This window comes from Corvus hawaiiensis, chromosome 18 (genome assembly GCF_020740725.1).
Source record: "Corvus hawaiiensis isolate bCorHaw1 chromosome 18, bCorHaw1.pri.cur, whole genome shotgun sequence".
Lineage (NCBI taxonomy): Eukaryota > Metazoa > Chordata > Aves > Passeriformes > Corvidae > Corvus > Corvus hawaiiensis.
Genome location: NC_063230.1, coordinates 2,383,463 through 2,402,463, shown reverse-complemented (window position 1 = coordinate 2,402,463; position 19,001 = coordinate 2,383,463). Strand labels below are relative to the sequence as shown.

At 53.1% G+C, this 19,001-nt stretch overlaps 1 protein-coding gene across 8 annotated transcripts in view; it reads right to left on the bottom strand.

Moving 5' to 3' along the window:
• Window positions 1–19,001, bottom strand: part of OSBP2 (oxysterol binding protein 2) — a 98,401-nt gene that overhangs the window by 39,985 nt on the left and 39,415 nt on the right. Inside the window, exon 1 of one of the 8 annotated variants that reach the window (XM_048322600.1) lies at window positions 11,893–12,016. The exons of 4 other annotated variants lie outside the window; for them this stretch is intronic. In XM_048322600.1, coding sequence (XP_048178557.1) covers window positions 11,893–11,920 — 28 coding nt within the window. In that variant the 5' untranslated portion in view covers window positions 11,921–12,016. Of the gene's footprint in view, window positions 1–7,179; window positions 7,252–9,033; window positions 9,257–11,892; window positions 12,017–19,001 lie in introns of those variants that run through there. 3 more of the 8 variants (XM_048322597.1, XM_048322599.1, XM_048322601.1) reach the window with 3 other exon arrangements.

Here is a 19,001-nt window from a genome sequence, read left to right as displayed (position 1 = left end):
GAGCCAAGAGAGCTTTGCAAGATGCCACTTTGCTGGCTTTTGGAGGAGGTGCAGGCTTGGTGGTTGTTTTTTTGCTCTGCCTTTTGACTACAATACTCTGATCCCTATTTCCAACAGGATAAGAAGTTGGGAAGCCCTATGGAGAAGTATGGATCCAGCGCTGAAACCTCGTGAACAGGAATCTCAGAGACTGAGGCACAGAGCTGGCAGGGAACGCAGGAGATGAAACAAACCCAGCTGATGCTTTTGTGGGAGCACTGGAGAGTCACAGTTAGTTCTGCTGGACACGGCCAAATGTCCCTCCTGTCCCCTTGTGAATGGCAATGAGCAAAAACACGGAGGGGAAGGTGTGATTACAGGGAAATAACGGCTCATTAGCAGATAATTGGGGGCTCAGCAGCACAGCTCATTGCCAGGAAAGAAAATTAGAAAAAAAAATGTAAAATAACGGCTTGATAAAAATAGTAACTTCTTCATTCACCAGCTCGGAACAGCAACGACACACAAAGTGCTGAACTCCTGGAGCAGCTCGGGTGCAGAGCTGGGGCCAGGGACAGTGACTGCCTCTTGTCACACCTGGAAAATGCTTCCCGGCCAGGAATGCCTGTGGGAAAAGCCAGGACTGGCCCCACTGGCAGGAGGCAAGCACTCAGCCTCAGAGCCTGCAGCATCACCTTCAGCTCCTCATTTCCTCTGCAAGCCCAGAAGTGACCAGGGATCCCAGTGGCTCCTGCCAGTGCCCAAAGGGGATCCAGCAGAGCTGGAGAGGGACTTGGGACAAGGCATGGAGGGACAGGACACAGGGAATGGCTTCCCTCTGCCAGAGGGCAGGGCTGGATGGGAAGGAATTGTTCCCTGGGAAGGTGGGCAGGCCCTGGCACAGGGTGCCCAGAGCAGCTGTGGCTGCCCCTGGATCCCTGGCAGTGCCCAAGGCCAGGCTGGACATTGGGGCTTGGAGCAGCCTGGGACAGTGGGAGGTGTCCCTGCCCATGGCAGGGGTGGCACTGGATGGGCTTTAAGGTCTCTTCCCACCCAGGCCATTCCATGACTCTGGGAGCGCTGGTGACCTTGAAGGAGGCCCCATCACACCGAAATCCTGCACAGTCAGCCTGGATATCCAGTTACTCTCTCCAGCAGCCCCTCCCAAAGCATTTCTCATCCCTGCATAGATCCATATCAGCAGGACAGAGGCACAGACCTCCTGTCCCTTTCTGAGCCTCTGAAAGATCCACACCCAGCTGAACATCTCCCATTTGCCCTTGACCAAACCAGCCCTGCTCTTATTTCTCTGTACCCTCCGAATTCACAGCCCACACCTGATCCAAGACATCCCAGCAAGGAGCCCTTGCCCCACCTGCAGCTCCAGGAGTATCTCCAAGTGAGCATTTAGCCCATGGACACAAGTGGCATCATAAATGATTCAGTCACTCGCTCCTGTCCAAAGCACGTGAGCAACTGTACAAAACTTGTTAATTCACGGTTTCTGTTGGTTTAGTCACTGAACCCTTCAGTATCCAGTGATTCCTACAGATTTGCATCACTCCCCCACGCTGCAATGGAGCAGCTGCCACAGTCTGAAGGCACCACGAGCTTGGGGACAAGAAGTCCCTGTGTCCCAGAAGGGATGACAGGCAGGAGCAGGACACTGGGCCAGGCACAAGCAGCTTCCTTAGCCAGGAACAACCCCAGGAAAGGGCAGAAACAACTAAAATTCAAATATTTTGCAGCAAATGAGTTTTTTTCAGAGCAGAAACTCCCAGAAGGGAGCGCTGTCACAGCTGGGGGGTGACACCCTGCTCTTCCACAGACAACAGCAAACCCTGGCACGCTGCTACCGAAACCATCGCAGGTCTTGGATGTCTCCTCCTGCATCACTGAACATCCATTTTTTATGGTGCTTAAACATTTTCCAGCCCCAGGTCCATCTCCAATGTCACCAGGCGAGGAGGGGAGCTCACAGATGGGCTGGCCTCTCCTCCTGACATCCCTCAGGAAAGGAGACTTGGGAAGCAGATGGCCTTGGAGAGCTCCCAGGAGCTGCCATCCCTGAGGAGAATGTCATCCTTGGTGTATCCAGGACCACTCCCAGGGGTTCACCACACTGAATGTGGCCCAGGATTGTTTTATTTTATGGTTTTTACCAAGAGCTTCTTCTTTTTCTGGAAGTCTCCCATCAGCAGGGAACACACATCCTGCCCCAGGCTTCCTCACGCCCACGAAAGCAGTGGGAGATGTGCAAAGGACACTCCTCCATTGCTGTCAGCTCTCCCTGCTCACTAACCCCGTTAACAAGAAGGAGATGACAAGGGCCCTCATTCCAGGGAAGGGGAGCAGAGGCAGAGGGAGGCAGGGAAGGGACAGGGCTGTGATTGCCCTGGCCCTGTCACACCCACGGCTGTGCAGGATCACACGGGAACAGCAAAACCCAGCAGCACCAGGACAAGAGCAGTGATGGTGTGCTGGGATGGGCAGCCCATCCCAAACCGCTGCTGTGCCACCCAGAGCAGCTCAGAGAGGGCACCTGAGCCCCTCTTCTCCCAAATCCAGCAGCTAACGTGTCCCTTGCCTCGGGATCAGGGCTCAGCACATCCCTCCAGGCCCCAAGCTCAGCTCATCCCAGGCTTTGGAGAAGCATCCAGGCTGAGCCACAGTGCGGACACGGAGATGGAGACACGTCCTGATGGGCACTGAAACCCTCCAGAGCTGCCAGGGCTCAGCTTACCCAGGGTAAGAGGACCCGGGGTGTCGGTTATCCACCATCCTCTGAATCCCCAAGGTCAGGATGTGCCAAAGGCACCAGAGAGACGTGCAGGACCTTGGAGTCTCCCAGCCCCCCACGCTCAGGGAGGACAGCAGCAGGGCAGCAGCAGCCCCAAAAAAGGCATCCAGCTTACACCTGCTTTCCCTCTGCATTGAAATCCTGCTCCCTCGGTACCCACAGGCAGCAAAAGCCTCCAAGCCCAGCAAGTCCAACCAGTGCCCGATCCCCATCTTGTCACCAGCCCAGAGCACTGAGTGCCATGTCCTGTCATTCCCGGGATGTGACTCCAGCACTGCCCTGGGCAGCCCCTTCCAATGCCTGCTCACCCTTTCCATGAAGGAATTTTCCCAGTATCCGACCTGCCCCTCCCCAGCCCAGCCTGAGGCCGTTCCCTCTCCTCCTGTCCCTGTTCCCTGCGAGCAGAGCCTGACCCCCCCCCGGCTGCCCCCTCCTGTCAGGGACTTGTGCAGAGCCACAAGGTCCCCCCTGAGCCTCCTTTGCTCCAGGCCGAGCCCCTTTCCCAGCTCCCTCAGCCGCTCCTGGGGCTCCAGCCCCTTCCCAGCTCCGTTCCCTGCCCTGGACACGCTCCAGCCCCTCCAGGTCTCTCTTGTCAGGAGGGTCCCAGAGCTGCCCCAGCACTGGAGGTGCCCCAGCAGTGCCAGCACAGGGGACGGGCCCTGCCCTGCTCCTGCTGCCACCCCAGAGCTGGCACAGGTGCCCTCGGCCTCTTGCCCACCTGGGCTCGTGTCCAGCCCTGCCATCAGGGCTTTTCCCACCAGCAGCTTCCCAGCCCCTGCGCCCCCAGGTCACCTCCCCTGCAAGGACAGGTGATTTCATGGGTGCCACTCCGGGACAGAGCTGTCCCCACGGCCCAGGCACTGTCACATGTCCCAAGTCAGAGCACGCAGTCACTGTTCTGCTGCCGGTGCTGAGCCATGGACCATCCCCCACGGGCCCCATGCCTGGCACCCACCTCCTTTACAGCCAGGACAGCCCCAAGCCCCCTCCTGGGGCCGGCTGAGTTCCTGCTGTGGGAGCACACGTAAATCCAGGTTTGATCCCTGCAGGAAGCACCAGCACAGCAGCACTGGCTGCAGGGACAGCTGCTCCAGCAGCAGGACACAGAGCAGGGCAGGCTGAGGCTCTGCTCCCTGCACAGCTGGTCGGTCCTGTCAATGACTTAGCGCCAGAAGCTCCTCGGAACAACCAACCCATCCCTGGAATCGCTCAGCAGCTTGGCACAGAGAGGGAGAAGGGCACTGCATGCAGCACAGTCTCCCCAGGAAGTGCTGTGCTGGCTGTCAGCGCAGCCAGGTCAGGGGAGAGAGGGAAAAGAAAGAAAGAAATCCACTCCTACTGCACCCAGGGCCTCTATTCGCAGAGGCATTTGATGCAGCTGGGAGTTCATCTCCCTTCCAATTCTGTAAGAGCGTTCCTGGTCTCTAATTACACTACGAGGCTGTCAAGATGGCCACTTCCTCCCTAATTACTGTGCTTTGTAATTAAGATACAGCTAATAAACTCCTGTTATTAGTGATTGCTGCTGATCAGCTCCGAGGTGCAAAGCAGCTCCTGCCTTGTGCCTGCACCGGGAGCTCCCAGGCAGTGCATCCACGTCACAGAATCCCAGGATTATTTGGGTTGGAAAAGCCCTTTAAGGTCACTGAGTCCAACCATTAACCTCCAACACAGCCAGGCCCAACCCTAAACCGTGTTCCTGAACCATGTCCGTGGCACCTGCACATCCTCGGGATGTATCCTCTGGATGCATCCTCTCCCAGCCAAGCCACATGTGCATGTGGGCAGGAATCCACCTTCACAATTGCTAAAAATGAAAGGGAACAGGGCAGAGAGGGCATCATTTGGAAAGCAAATGAACATTTCCTGCCCTCAAGCACATGATCTGCTGCTTTGCTGAGTGTTCAGGGCTCCCTGCTGCGAAGGATGGGCTTGGCCAGCTCTGGGCACTGCGACATTCCCTGATGGCAGAGGGGGCCCCATCGCACACTTGCTGCCCTACGAGCTCATCCCAGCCAGAATCATGGAACAGAATCCTGGAATATCCTGAGCTGACCCACAGGGATCATCCAGCCCAGCTCCTGCCCTGACCAGACACCCCAACAACCCCACCCTGGGCATCCCTGGCAGCGCTGTCCAAACGCTCCTGGAGCTCTGGCAGCCTCGGGGCCGTGCCCATTCCCTGGGGAGCCTGGGCAGTGCCCAGCACTCTCTGGGGGAAGAACCTTTCCCTAAAATCCAGCCTGAATCCCCCCTGGTACAGCCCAGTGCACACAGACACCTCCACATCCACCTCCACCAGCCCTGGGGGTCAAGGGCAGCTGCGGGGGGAGCGTTTCCTTCCACTTCTGCTCTGGACATGCCAGCTCACACTGAGCTCCCACTGGTTAAAATGCGAGGATTCCACAGCATGAAACAGCTCCAAACATCTCCATGGACATTCCAGCATTGCTATTTCACCTGGAAAAACCATCCACAGCAAAGGAAACCAGGCAGAGCCCCATGTCAATGCACCCTGTGTGACCCATGACTCAGACGTGGAGCACGCAGCCTTTATTTTCAAAAAGGTGAATCCAACAGCCCTGATCAGAGATTTTTAGTGCTTTTCACAAATAAATCAGCAGCCACAACTGCTGAAGCCACAACAAAACACCTCCAGCTCCCCAGCAGCTCCAGCCAGGCACAGCCCCAGCTCAAACTCCAGACTCTTAGCCCAGGAGCAGAACAGCCAGGATGGAGCCGATGGATTCAGAACCTCCTCCTGTCAAAACTCTCAGGAAAGAGCTCCCCACCTCAAGAAATTTCTAAATAAATCTGGAAAAAGGCTGAACCAACACTTCTGCTTTGGGAACAGCTACAGCCTGTCCATCATCAACGCTCCAGCAGCCACATGTGCCTGGATCTCCTGGAAATTTAATCCAGATCACTCCCGAGCAGACTTTAAATGCTCATTTAGATGGTTCCTAGCTGGGCCATGTCTATAGGGAGAGAAATGCATTTTTCCATCTATTTCGTGGTCCCCTCTGTGTGCTGAAGCCATGGGCCAGGTGCAGCCCAGGATCTGACACTCCTTTGAGGACAATCATCCATGTCACCACCAAATATTAACGACAGATTGCATTTGGGCACGGTAAGAAACCCAGGCCCAGCACCAAACACACGGCATGGAGCTGGAGAGGCAAATTCCTGATGGAAATGCCCTCTGAAAGCAGGAACAGCACTGCTTCTACTGGGCAAGAGCTTTAAGATTGTCATAATTAACTAATGATAAGCTAATTATCTTTATCTGTTAGCTACCCACGCACCTTTCTGTGCACAGCAAGTGAGGTGTCTGCATTTCTGTCTCTAAAGACTTCAGCACCTCAGTCCTTCCTCCTCAATTTGCCTGATGTCCATGAACCCAAGATCCCATCGGCTCTGAATGAACTGGATCAGCCCCTTAACACACAAACACAGAACAAAACATCTCCTTAAATCCAGCTTCACCTTTCTTTGTTACTGGCTAATCAAAAGGGCACTGGCACAAGCTGTGCCATGCCCACCTCTGGAAGTGTTCCAGGCCAGGCTGGACAGGACTCGGAGCACCCTGGGATAGTGGAAGGTGGCACTGCCCAGGTGGCACTGCAGGAGCTTTAAGGTCTCTTCCAACCCAATCATTCAGGAATATTGACTCATTCAACCCAAAGATTCAATAATTGGTTTTATCTTGCAAGCACAAAAGGAACTCTTAAAGCCACCCAAAGCCTCCAGGCTGAGCTCTTCTGTTCCCAAGGAATCTCCTGCTGAGCAGAGCCAGGCCCAGCGTTTCCCTGGGCTGCTCATAAAAAGTCATCAGCATTTTAAACATACCTCAGACAGCTCCTCTGGAGGAGATTAAGTGGATTTAAGGACAAAATTTTGGTAGGAAAAAATAAATCCCAGCATGAGGATTTCCAAATGAAAAGCAAAGCCTCCTTGGGATGTATTTTCCCATCCAAAATACTGCACTTCCAATGGGGAATGTGCTTACCAGAGAGACACACTTTTCACAGCACAGTTTTTACAGTAAATTGCTTTTAAAAGCCAACATTTTCCCAGCTTTGGGGTTCAGTTTGCTGTTAAAACATGAAAAACATTTGTCTGTCATGTCCCAGGGCCAAACCCTCTGAGTTTGTCAAATTTGTTCCACACGTGTGAAATGGATGTTCCCCAACCAGACAGGGAAAAATTTTTCATGTCACTGCAAAGCTTTCCCAAAATACCACCATAAAATGGGAAAAAGATGCTTTGGGGGCAGAGAAAGACCAGCCCAGCCATGGAAACACCCCAGTCTCACCTCAGACACCCTTGGAAACATCTCCCCAGGTTCTTCCCTGCAGTTCCCAAGCCCACTCCCCATTTCTCCAGTGCTCACCACTCACCTTCCCCCGAATTTTCACACAAGGCTGGTTTCAGCTTTTGATGAGAGTAATTCTGGTTTGGGGCGTTTTGTTCTCCACTGAAGCCTTGTTATGTAAAGCTCTGTGCAGAACTCCTGGAACACGCATGTCCTTACGTCACCCAGCTGGAAAAACAGCTCGAGAAGGAAACCAGAGGGAAGGGGACAATCTGGATTTGATAAAAAAGATTGGTTTTTTTGGTCATCTGAAGCCAGCTGTAAATCCTCAATTGCTTGAGTTTTGATTTGACCTATTTGCATTCCTCTCTTCCTCACCCTTTTCTGGGGGAAGGAAGTTGCATTTAGATAAAATAATTTATTGTGAAGTGATGCTTGAGAGCAGGGCTGGACCACAGGAGGGAGCAGAGTGACACAGAACTGTGGGATTGTGGAATGGGTTGGGTGGGAAAGGACCTTAAAGCCCATCCAGTGCCACCCCTGCCATGGGCAGGGACACCTTCCACTGTCCCAGGCTGCTCCCAGCCCCAATGTCCAGCCTGGCCTTGGACACTGCCAGGGATCCAGGGGCAGCCACAGCTGCTCTGGGCACCCTGTGCCAGGGCCTGCCCACCCTCCCAGGGAACAATTCCTTCCCAATATCCCATCCAGCCCTGCCATCTGGCAGAGGGAAGCCATTCCCCCTTGTCCTGCCGTTAACCCAAACGACATCAAAGAAGCAACATTTGGATTTGACCACCACAAGGCCCAGGTGTGAATCACCCGGTGCTCCCAGCTCCCTGCAGGCACCACCCTCGGAGCACCGAAGCGATGGAAATGAAACACGGGATGAGATGAGCTGCCAGTGCCCAGGATCAGGGGAGCTGTCTCTGGTCTGGAAGGAAAGCAAAGAACATCCTGCAAATCCTCATTTCTCACCACCAGCCCTCGCTGTGGGACACCGCATTTTGCTCGGCCCCTCCACTGATGACTCATGGAATGGGTTGGGTTGGGAATGACCTTAAAGCCCATCCCATTCCACCCCTGCCATGGGCAGGGATACCTTCCACCATCCCAGGTTGCTCCAAGCCCCGTCCAGCCTGGCCTGGAACACTTCCATGAATTGTGCTGCCATGGAGCAACACAAAATTGAACTGAAAGGCAAGACTCACCCCTAGCCCATGCTGCTTCATCCCACTCAGGAAAAAACACCAAAACAGGCATTTCTGCCCCAAAGCAGTGCAGATTTGGGAAGAGCATCCTTTGCCCCATAAAGGACAGTGCTCCTGCACACCCAGCACTGAGCTCTACTGGGAAACACCTGGAGCAACGCAGGGAGCAGTAAGAGATGGGACAGTTTAGTGCACACCTTAAATCACAGCTCAGTGTTCCTGGAGAACATCTCTGCCTCTCACACGGCGTGGGCAGGGAGCAGCACAGGACCGACACAGCAACGCTCTCATTCCATCTCAACTCCAAAGGAATCTGGCTTACAACTAAAAAAATACATCCTGACACCAACATAGGGACTGATTTACCCACGACAAACAGACCCACACCCTGTGCAACGAAAGGTGCCCGAACAGAACAAATCACCAGCAAATTTAACTTTTTTTTTTGTATTAAAACTGAGTAAATCTGAGTCAATCTGGATTTTTTAAACACCTGATAAACCAGGACGAGCCCCACACTTCGTCCATCTCCAACCAAACCCTGCAGGTCTGTAGCAGTGATGCCTGCAGGGCAGATTCCACACGTGCATTCCTAATACTCCTCGGTGTGGGGTCAAGCACCCCCTCCCCACCCCGGGCAGACACCCCACTAGAGCAGCCCCTCCATCGCTCCCCAGCACACAGGGAAGCCCCGGGGATCCATCCGGAACGCCGGGAAGGCCACTAACCCTTGTGGAATTTATTCAGACAGGCAGCGTTGCAGAAGGAGCGGAGGGATCCTGTCTCCCAGCAGCCCCTACCCTTCATCCCCACCGCGGGATCGCTCTCGCCGAGGCTGCCTCCTACATGGCTGGGAGCTTTAGGATGGAGCAAAACCCACAGGAATGCAGAGAGAAAGGCACAGGGAAATGTCCTTATTCCAGTGCCACATTTCCCATCATCCATCCCCGGCACATGCTGCTAGCGGGGCACTACGGCTCCATCATCAAACCAGCCTCGTACCAGCATGCACCACGGAGCAGCCCTTAACTCCATCCCTGCCGGAAAACCGCCTCATCCTGCCAAAAAAAAACGGGATAGAGAACGCCACCTGCAGCCCCGTCCCGCGGAGGTTCGGATGGGGCCGGCTCCGGAGCGGTGCTGTTGGATATCCAGCCCCAAACCCCAAACGGATGCTGGTTTTTGGGGAGGGAGGGGGAGATTTGGAAGCTTGTCCCTTTAAATGCTGCTGGAGGTTATTTTTAGGACATTGGCTTAAAATAAAGATCAGAGTTTCCTTTTTTTTTTAGTCAGAAAGTCCATTATCCATTTTACTCACTCGGCCACATTTCGCATCCCAACAGCTCCGTAACAAACCCCCACGGAGGCTCCTCCAGCCCTGGCCCTCCTGAGATCCATTTTCTCGCCCCTCCATTCTGAAACCATTGGATTTTCCCAGCCTTAATTTTCCCAGTCTCGAGGGAATGAGTAATTCCAGAGGAAAAATGCGGCACAAATCCCAATCCAATGTGAGCCCAGCAGCTGCAGCTGGGAGCTGCTGCGTGTGTGCAGCGGGATCCAGAGCACGGAGTGGGAATTGGGAATCTCCAGGACCCACATGGATTAACAGTTTGCATTTGATCATTTTTTTCCCACTCCAGATGGATTACAAGGATTTTACAACAAGATGGAAAGGTTTCTATTCCAGCTTTTAAGTTGGAGCTACTTTCTGTGGACACATTTAAGTACAGAGGCAGGGACTGTGCAAGAATTCCGGGTGGAAAAAGGAGAAATTCAGGAAGATCACACTATCTTTACACTGTGCATTCAAGACAGGGAAACTAATGCTGGCAGTGCACATACACACACAGATTCTATTAAATTATTCGCATATTTATTATGGTTTGGGTAAGAACCAGCAGTTTTTAATGGGAAAACAACCACCACAAGAAATTGGATTTTGAATTGGAGAGGAGGGGGAGGTCTTGATGGGATTTAGCTCAAAACAAGCATTTCCAGCTCTGCTATCAGATCCAAGGACCTGCTGGAGGCAGGATGTGGGTTTGGACACTGAGACCAGAGCCAATATCTATCCAGGGCTGTACACACACACATTTATATTCTGTGTCATATCCTCATCCCAGCCCCTGTGGGTGCCTATGATCAGCAGGGATGGAGGAGACACAACTCAGCCCCACTCCTGCTCCAGGAACTCAAGGCAGGATCATGGGAAACAGAACTAAATCCTCTCCCATCAGGATAATATTCCCAAACCGCCACAGCTCTGCATCTTTTCTGCCAGCTGCCCCCAAACTCCTGCTGCCAATATTGAAGTCACACCCCCAGTCACTCATCTGAACATTTGGAAATCAGTCCTGAAGTTCCCTGTTTACCAACAAATTGCAGGTTTATCCATGGATTGAGCTCATTCTGCTCCAAAGCAAGAGTTACCTGTCCCAGGAATGGCAGAAGGTGCCTGGGAAAGGCTCCCTGCCCTGCTGCTCTCTATCAGGATGAGCTTTCCCCCTTCTTGCCACGGGAAATGCTGGAACCGTGATGTTACTTCTTGCTGAGCAACTGAAACTCAGGAGGTGACTCAGGTGGGAACAGGAATGAGGGTATGGAACACCCAGGGCTGGATGAGGGGCCTGGGAAAGGCTGGGATAAACACAATGAATGAGGGCAAGCAGGAGGAGACCATCCATCTCCCCATGGCACACACAGCGTCCCACAACACACTCCCAGATCACGGATCTCCCAGCAACACCACACCATTCACCTTCCAGAAACTGCATCAAATTTAAAAAGCCATTTAAAAATGCAACTTCTACCTGCCAAATATTTTGCCTGAAAGAAAACAAGGGTAGGTCAGAGGATGGCTGCAGTTTGGGTTTAGTCCGACTTCTTTTCCAAGTCTGATGAAATGCCAAACCAAACTGGAGAACTTCAAGAATTCTGTTTTCCTATTCCTGAGCGTTCCCAACAACACTCCCAGCTCCCGCTGCTGCACTCTCCAGCCTGACATCTCCTTTATCATTATCCAGTTAATCTTGAAAACATCCATAATCCCTAATTTTCCAGCATCTTTACAGCTCTGCTACATCCACCTCCCAAATCAACTGATAAAAACATCAGGTGATTGTTACAAAGCCCTGCCAGGATTAGTGAGGCCAAACCACCTCAAACTCCAGCTCATCCATTAAAATCGATCGGAAACGCTTTATTTGGAGCAGTTACAATAACTTCTCCCTGGTTCAGAGGTTCCCTGCACTGGGTAGAATTGTGGAATGGGTTGGGTGGGAAGGGATCTTAAATCCCATCTCGTTCCAGCCCCATGGGGTTGCTCCAAGCCCCATCCAGCCTGAGCACGGGGCAGGGTGGGAGGAAGGGCTGCCCCACACCAGGACCCTCTGGAGACCCCTCACATATGGGAACACCCATCACTTTATCCATTTATAATCAGTTCGAGTGTCTGACCAACTCCAGGGGCTCTCCCAAACCCTTCCAAACCCACTGCACACCCGGAAGGAGCCCGGCCCCACACGCTGCACCCAGAAAGCTCAGCCCTGCTCCTGCCTCTCCCAGGCTGGATTTAGGGAATTACATACTGCGTTTCCCACAGCACCTCTTCCTCATCCAGCGCTCCGGAGGGGAAGCAGGGACGGGGGGTGTGGGATCAGCGCCGGACGGCCCCGAGCCCAGGCCAGCCTTTCCCCGGGATGCTCTCCGCAGGCTCCATATCCTCATTTCTTCCCTTCCCCTCTCCGCAGCTCTCATTCCCCGTGCTCAGGGCTGGGAGTGCCTCCTCCTCCTTCTCTTCCTCCTCCTCTTCCTCTTCCTCCTCCTCCTCCTCCCTCTCCTGCACCTCACTCACAGCAGCTGCGCTGCCCCAGCACATGGAAAATGGGCTCAGATAAAACAGAAACTTGGGAAATCTCACCTTTTACAAGTTTCCAGTGGAAAAGCCCCAAACCAGCCCCTTTTTGAGAACAGCAGGGCAGAGCTGCATGTCAAGGGTGACACACAGACATTCCTTGCTCAATTTCAAGTCCTTGCTTCAAATCTTATGATGAAAAAACCACCTAAAAATAATTCTGGGGACTTGTGCCTGCACTGAAATACCTTATAATATACTAAATACAAGATATTAAATATAATAATTTACTGTATATAATCTAATACTGCCTTGAAATACTCTTTCCAGAAATGCCCAGATATTCCAAAATAAAGCAGCTGTGCTGATTCCCGGTGTTCCTGCTTTGGGATTCGTGTGTTTTGTAGGCAGGGAGTTATTCCCAACTCTCAATTGATCTCCCTGCTTCAACTGCAGGGATTGTCTCTGCCCCCTGCAGACACAACGGAGAAGTGGCCACTTCCCTCTGCAAAAACCTTCAGTGTATTGGAAAACACTCAACACATCTTCATCCTCTGCTGCTTTTGGGGTTTTTAATAAAATCTGATTCTTTCAGGTTTTTTCTAAAGGGGTGGGTGTCCCTCAGCTCCCCGAATTCCTGCTATTTAAAGTATGGTGCCCAAAAAAACCCACATAAATTCACCTACACAGGAGTGAAGTGAACACGTCTTAAATATCACGGAATCATGGAATGGTTTGGGTGGGAAGGGACCTTAAAGCCCATCCAGTTCCTCCCCCTGCCGGGGGCAGGGACACCTTCCACTGTCCCAGGCTGCTCCAAACCCTATCCAACCTGGCCTTGGACACTGCCAGGGATCCTGGGGAATCCACAAACTTCCTGGACAACCTGTGCCAGGACCTCTTCTCCAACCCTTCCTGCTCGTCTCCTCCCTCCCAGGAAAAGCCAATCTCCCCATGCCTGCATTGTCAGAAAACTCTTAGGACTTTCAAAAGGAAACATATTCAGCACTTTAAACCTTCTCCAGGCAGGGAGAGAACGTTGGATCTTCTCTGTTGCTCTGAGGGAATCTAAGAAAGAATTATTTACATAGTAAAAAGTAAAGAAAAAACCCAACCAAGTTATAGTGCGGGGTTTTCCTTCCTGACTGAGAAGGATTCCAGCCCCCAGATATCACCAGGAAACACCACTGTACATCCTGAGCAGTTCAAGCCCCTTCTTGCCATCTCCAGGCTGCAAATCTCAACCCAGGGACGCCCAGAATCCAACCTGGTCCAAGCCCAGCCACCAAGGTTGTCTCCAAGGGAACAGATCCCTGAAGGCTCTTCAGCAGCTCTGCCCAACAACTGGCTTTTTCTTTACAGTTTGCTCCTGACTCCATTTATTGTATTCCTCCTAAAAATGCTGCTGCAGTGGGAGAAACCCCACGTGCCCCACGTTGGTGACACTGAATCCCACAGTGTGCTATGGAAATCTGGGATTCTTCAGTTACACCATTCACCCTCGAGACAGAAATCAGTGGAATAATCAAAATATCCTTGTTCTAGTGTAAATAGGCAGTTGGAAGAGCTCACATGTGAGTTTTCCATCACACTCCAAGAGTTCTGCTCCCAGACTGCTGGAAGAACTTGGTTCACCCAGGAGCTCCATCCTGCAGCCAGGGGCTGGAGAGCAGAGGCAGAACTTGGAGGGAATTTGAGGTTTTTTTATTCCTTTCCTTGTTTAAAGCCAGACATTCATCCTCCAGCACATTTTCTCTGCACTGCTTACTGACAAGATGCCAAGGACGGAAAGGGAGCAGGAAAATGCTCCTCTGGGTCAGGCTCCCCAGGGCAGAGAAGGAAGGGAGAGGCCACTTGAGCTGCCTTAAAATGACAGGGAAGAGAGGTGAGAGGTGGGTTAGCTGGGAGCTGAGGCAGGGAGATGCAGTCCCACTGGAAAGGGAATTGCTGGTTCTGTGGAGTCACAACACCAGCAAAACCACCCTGCTCCAGAGGCAGTCCCACAGGCAGAGACAGAGATCCCGACGCTCTCCACGGAGCCCATCATTCCCTGCAGTCTGCAGGAATTACGTTCAGGAAGGAGATCTCTTCCAATGCTCCCCACACAGCACCCAGGAAACTGCGTGCCCCGGGATGGCAGCACCCCTGCTCCATCCCTGGATCCCTCCTCCAGCAGGGAATCCTGCCAGGAACAAGCACACCCTGCACCATTTCTGGGAAGAGGGGAACGGTGCTGCTGGCTGTGCTCACGGGCTGGCTGCGGGTCACAGCTCCGAACCTGGCAGCACTGGGAGCACCAACCTCCCCAGAACCACACAATCCCAGGATCACTGAGGCTGGAAAACCCTTCCAAGGCCATCGAGTCCAAGCCGTGCCTGATGCTCACCTTGTCACCAGCCCAGAGCTCTGAGTGCCACATCCAGGCCTTCCCTGGACACTCCAGGGATGGGGACTCCAAACCTCCCTGGGCAGCCCCTTCCAATGTTTAACAATGCTTTCCATGGAGAAATTTTTCCTGATGTCCAAGCTGAACTTCCTCTTCATAAACCAACCTCCATGGCGGGAAAAGCTCCTCCTGCAGCATCCAGGACCTTGTTTAAAAAGGATTAACAGCTTTTCTGTCCCTCCATCCTCTCCCAAGTCAGAGTCAGCACTTTACACCACCAGATCCTTCTTGCTGCTGCTGTCTGCATCCAAGGGCTCTGCACAGCTCTTCCTCCCTCCATCCTGTCAGGAGCTGAGGGATCACCCAGTGTGCCGCTGTCGCCACTGTGCTCCTAAATCTAACACCCACCAGACCCTTCAGTGAGGTTCTGGCAGCACTTTAAGCTCCTATCAGCACATTTGGGGGAAAATCCCAAATTGGGTGTTTGTCATCCTGTCATGTTTTCAGTCCTCCTTGTTTTCCCTTCCCTTGCCCAGCTTTAACTGTAAATGAATATTTGAGTTCCTCGTGCATGAGTTACTGCCAGAGGGAGAGCTGCTCCCTGAGGAGATTCATTTAAAATTGGAAACACTCCTAAGAGCTGAATTTTTAGTTGAAGCTACAAATCTAATAACTGAGGTCAAAACTCCCTGGTTATCCATCTCCAGGAGCAGCATCCCTGCCAACATGATGTTATTACAGCACCACGAGAAGTCATTTTCCATGGAAAAAGGCAGGCTCTGGTGCTGCATCCATCCTCGGAGAAGTGGCTCTGCGCTAAGTTTGTGTCTTGCATCCGGCACGGCCTCCTGGGGGAAGCTGGAGCTGGATCCCTGCTCACACTTATCCCGGGACAGGGCTCCTGCGGCAGAGGCTGCTGAGCCCACCCAGGGGAACCAAATGTCCTCAGCCCAGCAGGGCCAAGACCTCCAGCAGACCTCCCAGCAGGAGCAGCATTCCATGAATCCCACCCCTCACCGACGGTTATTACACAACAGAGATTTTCCTCAAATAAATTAAAAAGCTGAGCAGAAAAAAAAGCGGCATTATATCTTCTGCAAGTGGATCTTCACTCCCTAGAGTGACAATTTTAGCTTAAAGACTCCAAAAACTCCACAAGAATTATAAATTTCCCAGGTGGGCTGGGGGAAACGCCCCAAAGGAGCCTCTGCTGGCATCAGATTCCAGCGCTGAGAGGAGCCGAGGCGCTGCAGGAGCACAGGCACCACAAGGTGCCAGCACAGCCCAGCTGGGTGAGCCACTTCCAGCCTGGAGTGCCGGTGCAGGGGGAATTTGGGGGTCCCCACATGCTGTGAGCAGCCTGAGGGCTCTGCCTGGGGCTGGGAAAGGGGCTGGAATGCTGGGAGAGGAGGAGCAGCCCTGACTCTCCTGCCGCACTGGAGTGTCCGAGCAGGGTCTGGCTGGCAAATCCCGCTTTTCCAAGACATCCATTAAAGGCCAGTTGTAAAGTCAAGCACAGGCAGCAAATAATCTCGGCGCCTTCAAGGCCGGGCTCTCCACAAGGACAGGGCTTACGCAAGAGCTGGGAAACCTCGCAGCAAACTGAGCTTCACGGGCAGCCAGGAATCCATGGAAGCAGCGTGCCAGGAGAGGGCAACCTGCTCCTGCTGCATCGCCTGGGACGAGAGCTGGGAGCAAACCAGCAAGGCTGGAAAGTGCCCGGCAGGAAAGGCCCTGGGGGTGCTGGTCACAGCAGCTGGACACGAGCCCCGATGTGCCCAGGTGTGGCCAAGAAGGCCGAGGGCACCTGGGCTGTGCCAGCCCTGGGGTGGCAGCAGGAGCAGGGCAGGGCCCGTCCCCTGTGCTGGCACTGCTGGGGCACCTCCAGTGCTGGGGCAGCTCTGGGACCCTCCTGACAAGAGAGACCTGGAGGGGCTGGAGCGTGTCCAGGGCAGGGAACGGAGCTGGGAAGGGGCTGGAGCCCCAGGAGCGGCTGAGGGAGCTGGGAAAGGGGCTCAGCCTGGAGCAAAGGAGGCTCAGGGGGGACCTTGTGGCTCTGCACAAGTCCCTGACAGGAGGGGGCAGCCGGGGGGGTCGGGCTCTGCTCGCAGGGAACAGGGACAGGAGGAGAGGGAACGGCCTCAGGCTGGGCTGGGGAGGGGCAGGGTGGATATTGGGAACATTTCTTCATGGGCACGGCTGTCCAGCCCTGGCACAGCTGCCCAGGGCACGGTGGAGTCCCCATCCCTGCAGGGATTTAACAGCCACGTGGATGTGGCACTTGGGGATGTGGATTAGTGGCAGCCTTGGCAGTGCTGGGGAATGGAGGGATTCGGGTGATCTTGGAGAGCTTTCCCAAGCCGAAGAATTCTGTGATTCTGTGAGTGCAGCATGCTCAGATATCCCATGTACCTTGTCCAGAGGGATGTCAGAAACCCCATGGGGACAGAAGCCACCCGTGGCTCTACAGGTACTCTGTTCCCTCAAGCTGTGAGACGCAGCAATTCCCTGATCCCCGAGTAACAAATGAACATCCAACCCAAATTCCTTTATGTGCAGGGGCAACCCTGAGGGACTCCCTGTGCCCTGCCAGGGTTGCACAGAGCTGTGGTATCCCACCACCAGCCCAAATCCCATTTTCCCTTCTGCGGCCAGGAGCAGGAGCTGTTTGGCTTCATGAGACACAAACACCACAAGGTTTCCTGCTCGTCCCTCATTCCTCTGTGTCCAGCAGCTCTGCCACCTCCCCCTCTGCCCCAGCCCAACCCTCTAGAGATGCCAGACCCATTGAAGGATCAGTTTTCACCCAGTGACTCATTTTTAATTAGCAAGAACTGTTATTGTTTCCAGAGCTCAAACTGGATTTACCTCCAACAGCCTTTTTCTGCGCCAGGTAAAGAAAAAAGCCTGTGGGAATTTAAATGACTGACAATAACAGTGAGATACTGAACTGATTCCCTGAGCTGGGAAGCTGCCCCTTGGTGCTCCCAATTGTATGAAAATCCCTGTTGTGTTGCTAAACACGGCATTAAAAACTACTTAAAGCTGGAACTGGCCTTAAAAATCAGTAACAAGAGTCTGTTCCCAGCACTGAGAGGGAGCTCAGGGCACAAGAGCCGGGGTGAGCAGGACGTGCTGCGGGGCTTTGTCCCCTTCTGCAGCCACATCTCCATGAGGACACCACACCCTCTCACCCTCCCGGGAATCCTCTGTGCTGGAATTGTTCATCCCAAGGGCAGGGACACCTCCCACTGCTGCTCCAAGCCCCAATGTCCAGCCTGGCCTTGGACACTGCCAGGGATCCAGGGGCAGCCACAGCTGCTCTGGGCACCCTGTGCCAGGGCCTGCCCACCCTCCCAGGGAACAATTCCTGCCCAAAATCCCATCCAGCCCTGCCCTCTGGCAGTGGGAAGCCATTCCCCCTTGTCCCTCCAGCCCTTATCCAAATTCCATCTTTCTGGTAGGCTCCCCTCAGGTACTCTCATCCTTTGGTTCTCCCAGTGGATAAAGTTTTGCCTTATCTGTGTGTCCACTCCCTTTTCATGTGTCGTTTCTCCAGAAACCTGGGAATCTAAGTTTGGGAATAAGGTTTTCCAGCATATAAATACAATGCATGCTCCCATTTTAGACAGCACCAGCAGTGCTTGAAAGTCTTGATATTATTTTTAGCACAAATATTTTTGAAAGTCTTCCCGAGCTAAACCTGGTGTGTCACTGGTACTTAGGGAAACCACATTTTTTCGCCTGTTGTGAAAAAGAACAACTTGGTAGTATATAAAAGTGTTTTCTTGCTCAAAGCCTTGGCACCAAGGGTGAGTCTCTCTTGGGTCCCTGCCAGGCAAGCACTGTGTATTCCCTGAGATCTTAAAAATCCCCCTTCCTGCGTGGGTGCAGAAGTGGGAAGGATGATCCTTGTTGTTCCTTCCCTGCTGCACTTGCTAATATTAACTGGGTTTGTCATTTTGGGAACTTTTAGCTGGAGTTGGGATGAACTCAGTGCAGATGGTCCTTCCTTGCTGGGCACCAGCCAGGCACTGGGAATTGGAATGCTCTGCCTGCTTGGGATAAAGGTGTCCCTGCCTTTGGGGCAAGACGAGCTTTAAGGTCCCTTCAACCCCAATCCATTCCACGATTCTATGACCCTGCAAAGGCTGTTCCAACCTCTTTGGCTGGAAATCACAAAGTGCCACTTGCAATTCCCCAAGGGAAATAATTAGCCCTGAGTTAAGGTGAAATGCAGGTACAGCTGCCCAGGGGTCACTGGTTTGGGCTTTGCAGCCTTGCCAAGTGACCTTAGGAAATTCTTTTGTCAAAAAGATGTGTGGAAGGGAGGAGATCATGTGGAAGCAACAAAAAAAAAAAGGCACTGAGAATTAGAGAAAGGAAACACTGATTTCTAAACAGCTGGAAAACATGGAATGATGGAAATCCCCTTACTCAGGCCACGCACTCACAGT